This window comes from Emiliania huxleyi, assembly GCF_000372725.1.
Source record: "Emiliania huxleyi CCMP1516 chromosome Unknown EMIHUscaffold_1569, whole genome shotgun sequence".
Lineage (NCBI taxonomy): Eukaryota > Haptophyta > Isochrysidales > Noelaerhabdaceae > Emiliania > Emiliania huxleyi.
In genome coordinates this window covers 2,307-6,343 of record NW_005201015.1, presented here as the reverse complement: position 1 = coordinate 6,343, position 4,037 = coordinate 2,307, and the positions used below count along the sequence as shown (strand labels likewise).

The following is a 4,037-nucleotide window of genomic DNA, read 5'->3' as shown; positions in this document are numbered from 1 at the left end:
GTGGTGCTGTGAGGGACGGTGCTGCTGATACGAGCTCTGCTGGTTGTTCGGCGCGTAGCCCTGCTGCTGGTAGTACGTCTGCGGCTCTCCCCAGCCCTGAGGCTTCGACCATGCATCATACCGACTACCGCCGTAGTTCACGCCACCAGACGTAACCTGATAGTCATCGGCAAAGCCCTGGCGCGAGCGCGTTTCGTTCTGGCGGCTGGGCGATGCCGAGTCGGCGGCTGACGGAAGGAAGAACGCAGGCAGGCCCTCGAATATCCTAGACTGGCTGTCCGTGGAGGCAAGGAGGACGGAACTAACGAAGAGCGCACACATGCCAGCGAGGAACGTTCTCCCAGTACCGGAGCACTCGCGGCGCGCGGAGCGCTGCAGCAGCGGGACGCCCGGCGAAGTGTCCATCCGCCAGCGAGGAGGCACCTCGGGGACCGGCACCGTGTGTCGGCAAGGGGCAAGAGGGGGAGCTTCCGCCTCTATTGTCGGCGCCCGAAAAAGAATCTTAGACCGGCCCGCGTTTTCTGGCGCGCATTGCAAAGGGAAAAATTCAATTACGTGCGTCCCAAATGCGCGTTTGCGGCTTGCCTGTGCTCTCGGCCGCCTCGCTGAGCGAGACCGAGCGCGGTGCTGGTGGCGCCGACACTGCCGATCCGTCGAGCACTGCGACGGCTGCTCAACCAATGAGAGTCGGCAGCGCTGCCTCTGCGGCTGGTGCGCCTGCACAAACCACGCCAAGCGACTGCAAACTGGGCGCAAACCTGTCTGGCAATGCTCTGGGCGAGGATGTCAATGTGGAAACCACTCGAGTCCTTCAGCTTGATCCTGCCTCGACGGCTCGCACCGCAAACGCGGGTCCTGCACTTCCTCGCGGTGCCGGCATCTCTGCGCTGCGCCATATTGACGCCAATAACTCTGCTTTCAACATGCTCAACGAGGCGCTGCCCTCTGCGCGGCTGACCTAACCTGTGCTGCTGCTGCTGCTGCTGTTGCAGCTGATGCTGCTCCTGCTACCCTCCCGCCCGCCCACCCTGCCCGCCCGCCCTGCCCGCCCGCTCGTAAGGGGTCTTCACCTTCACACTGGTCTGGCCACAGGTGGGCAACCTTCCCGTCGAAGGTCAAGCGGTCTCAACTTCGCGCTCTACTGCCCGCCCTCGCCCTCGCCTACCGCCTCCCGCCTCCGCCCGCCGACCCGCCGCCAGCTCGTCCGCCAACCCGTCGTCTCTGTCGCCTCTCGCCCGCCCGCCATCGCCCTCGCCTTTCACCTCCCGCCGCCCCCCGCCGACCGCCACGCCAGCTTGCCTGCCGCCCTGTCGTCTCGCCTGTCGCCTGCCCGCCCTCGCCGCCTCTCGCCGACCACCACGCCAGCTTGGTCGCCGCCCTGTCGTCTCGCCTATCGCCCGCCCGCCCTCGCCCTCGCCCCCTCCTCCCGCCACCACCCTCGCCTCACCCTCCCGCCGCCTCGCCGCTCGCTTGCTCGCTCGCGCGCCCGCTCGCGCCTGGCTTTCTACTTCCTCGTGATCGCCCGAATCTATCCTTCCTCGTGATCCACCCTCGCCTCACCCTCCCGCCGCCTCGCTGCTCGCTCGCCGCTTGCTCGCCCGCCCGACTTTCTACTTCCTCGTGATCCGAACCGCCACCAACCTCGCCTCACCCTCCCGCCGCCTCGCCGCTCTCGCCCGCCGTTCGCTCGCCCGCTCCCGACTTTCTACTTCCTCGTGATCCATCTCGCCGCCCGCTCGCTCGCTCGCGCTCGACCTCCTACTTCCTCGTGATCCACCGCCGCCACCCTCGCCACCGCCACCTTCTCGCCGCTCGCTCGCCCGCTCGCGCTCGACCTTCTACTTCCTCGTGATCCACCCGCCGCCACCCTCGCCTCACCCTCCCGCCACCTAGCCGCCCGCTCGCCGCTCGCTCGCCCGCTCGCGTCAGACCTTCTACCTCTTCGTGATCCGCCCGCCGCCACCCTCGCCTCACCCTCCCGCCGCCTAGCCGCTCGCTCGCCGTTCGCTCGCCCGCTCGCGCCAGATCTTCTACCTCCTCGTGATCCGCCCGCCGCCACCCTCGCCTCACCCTCCCGCCGCCAAGCCGCTCGCTCGCCGTCCGCTCGCCCGCTCGCGCCAGACCTTCTACCTCCTCGTGATCCGCCCGCCGCCACCCTCGCCTCGCCCTCCCGCCGCCTAGCCGCTCGCTCGCTCCTATCCGTGCCACCCTATCCGTGGTCCCGCCGCCACCGCGCCATCCTCGCTCCTTCCTGCCGCCGCCCTCTGCTCAGTCGTTCGACCCGCCGCCCAATGCTCCGCCGTTCGCTGCCGTGGTCTGCCGCCGTGCCGCCGCTCCTTACCGTGCCGCTCCTTCCGCGCCTCGCCGCCCTTGCCATTTATTCGCCGTCCCTCCTGCCGTGCGTTACCGCCGTGCCGCCGTACCGCCGCTCCTACAGTGCCGCGCCGCCTCCCACGCGCACACACCTTACCTCCTGCTCGACCGAGTTTGCGATGAGAAGTGACCCGAGCCGCCGGGTGCCCCGCAGCGGCCTCGCTGGACCAGAAGAACCGGTCCGCGAGTGCTCCGCAGCAGCCTCGCTGAGCCAGAACGTCGGCTCGCGAGGTGGGGTGCTAGTATGAGCCCGATCCGTCGTAGAGTTCTTGCGCTTCGGCGGTTAGTGGTGCACTAACCTCCGAGAAACCCTTCGGGTCGCTCCTCATCGCAAACCCTGTCAGCAGAGTCTCCTACGGGAATGTACGTAAGAGCTACATACACTGAAAAAGAATTTACCGTCGGCGGTGCCCGAAGTGTGGGGCCTTGCGTTGTGCGCGATCTCAATGTGTGTCGCCACGCGCTTGCACGCCGTCGGCCGCCCAATCCGACCCGACCGACCCCTCTCCCCACGCAGGTCGCAGAAGACCTCGCTGCTTGGCAGCGATGGCGAGTCGAGCACTCCGGAGAGCGCGTACAAGGCGCGCCTCGCGCGGGCGCGTTCCGCCAACCTGAACCGCCGGCAGAGCAGAACAGACTCTTCTTCGAGCGCGCTCAGCCCGGAGAGCTCCCTGCAGTCGAGCCCCAGCGCTCCGCCGCCCGCGCGCTCCGCCAGCAAGGAGACCCCGCGCCCGCCGCCCGCCGCAGCCGGTGCGGCGTTTGAGCTGCTGGCTGCGGGCGAGGGGCATGCGGGCGCGTACTGGTCGTACTCGGAGCCGCGCGGGATGCTGGGCGTGGTGGACCGGTCTCAGCTGCTCCGCATCATCGACAAGACCGGCCAGCTCCTCTACCGCGTCCAGCTCCCCGCCGAGGGGACCACCATCTTCCTCGGCTGGGAAAAGTCGGGCGCGGGTCTCGCGGCGGTGCAGCGGCTGTTAACAGCGTGCCTTCACACTTCGCGCTGTGAACAGGCGCGGTTCTCGCGGCGGTGCAGCGGCTGGGCGGCGCCTTCCTCTGGTTCCCCGCGAGGCCGGAGAACGTGCAGCAGTGGGAGGGGATGCAGTTCTCCACAAAGGTGCTCAAAAACTCTCTCGTCAAGCGCAACTCTCACTTCGACACCTGCTTCGCCTGCTGGTCCGACGCGGGCAAGCTGATGCTCGGCCTCGCCGACGGCAACTTCGCCATCTGGGACCTCGGCTCGAACGAGACCTTCATGTCGCGCACGCACTTTCCAGGAAAGCACCGCAATGCCATCACCTGCGGCGCGTGGACTCCGGACGGAACGTCCCTCGCGCTCGGGTCGGCGACCCAGCTCAAGGTCTCTGCGCCCATCGCCAACGCGAGCTGGGAGGGCACCGCCGCCAAGCTCGACCTCGCGGACGGCGTGTCGGGCGGCTTCCAAAAGGTCTCCCTTCCGTCGGACGGCCGAATGCTCGCCGCCTATTGCCGGAATGCCCCGTCTTTCGCGGCCTCACCCTGTGAAACGGCGTTCCCTTCACACCCTGCTGGCCTGAGAAAAAGGCCTCGTTCCGTCCTTTTCGCTTCGTTTCGGTAATCTAACTCCGGACAAAGGAAGGTGAGGTCGTCTCCCCAAGAAACAGGCCTCCCCTTGCCGCCATGGCTTT

The 4,037-nt window shown here is 67.8% G+C and overlaps 2 protein-coding genes across 2 annotated transcripts; both read left to right on the top strand.

Annotated features, from left to right (window-relative positions):
• Window positions 1–566: 566 nt before the first annotated feature.
• On the top strand, window positions 567–962 carry EMIHUDRAFT_253119 (hypothetical protein; the record flags this gene model as incomplete). The annotated part of the gene is made up of 1 exon (XM_005785914.1): window positions 567–962. One exon carries the CDS (start codon window positions 567–569, stop codon window positions 960–962), a length of 396 nt encoding a protein of 131 aa, XP_005785971.1.
• Window positions 963–3,197: 2,235 nt separating this feature from the next.
• Window positions 3,198–3,972, top strand: EMIHUDRAFT_253118 (hypothetical protein; the record flags this gene model as incomplete). Its single annotated transcript, XM_005785913.1, has 3 exons — window positions 3,198–3,324; window positions 3,384–3,817; window positions 3,928–3,972. The coding sequence occupies 3 exons, from the start codon at window positions 3,198–3,200 to the stop codon at window positions 3,970–3,972; spliced, it is 606 nt and encodes a 201-aa protein (XP_005785970.1).
• Between the last annotated feature and the right edge of the window lie 65 nt (window positions 3,973–4,037).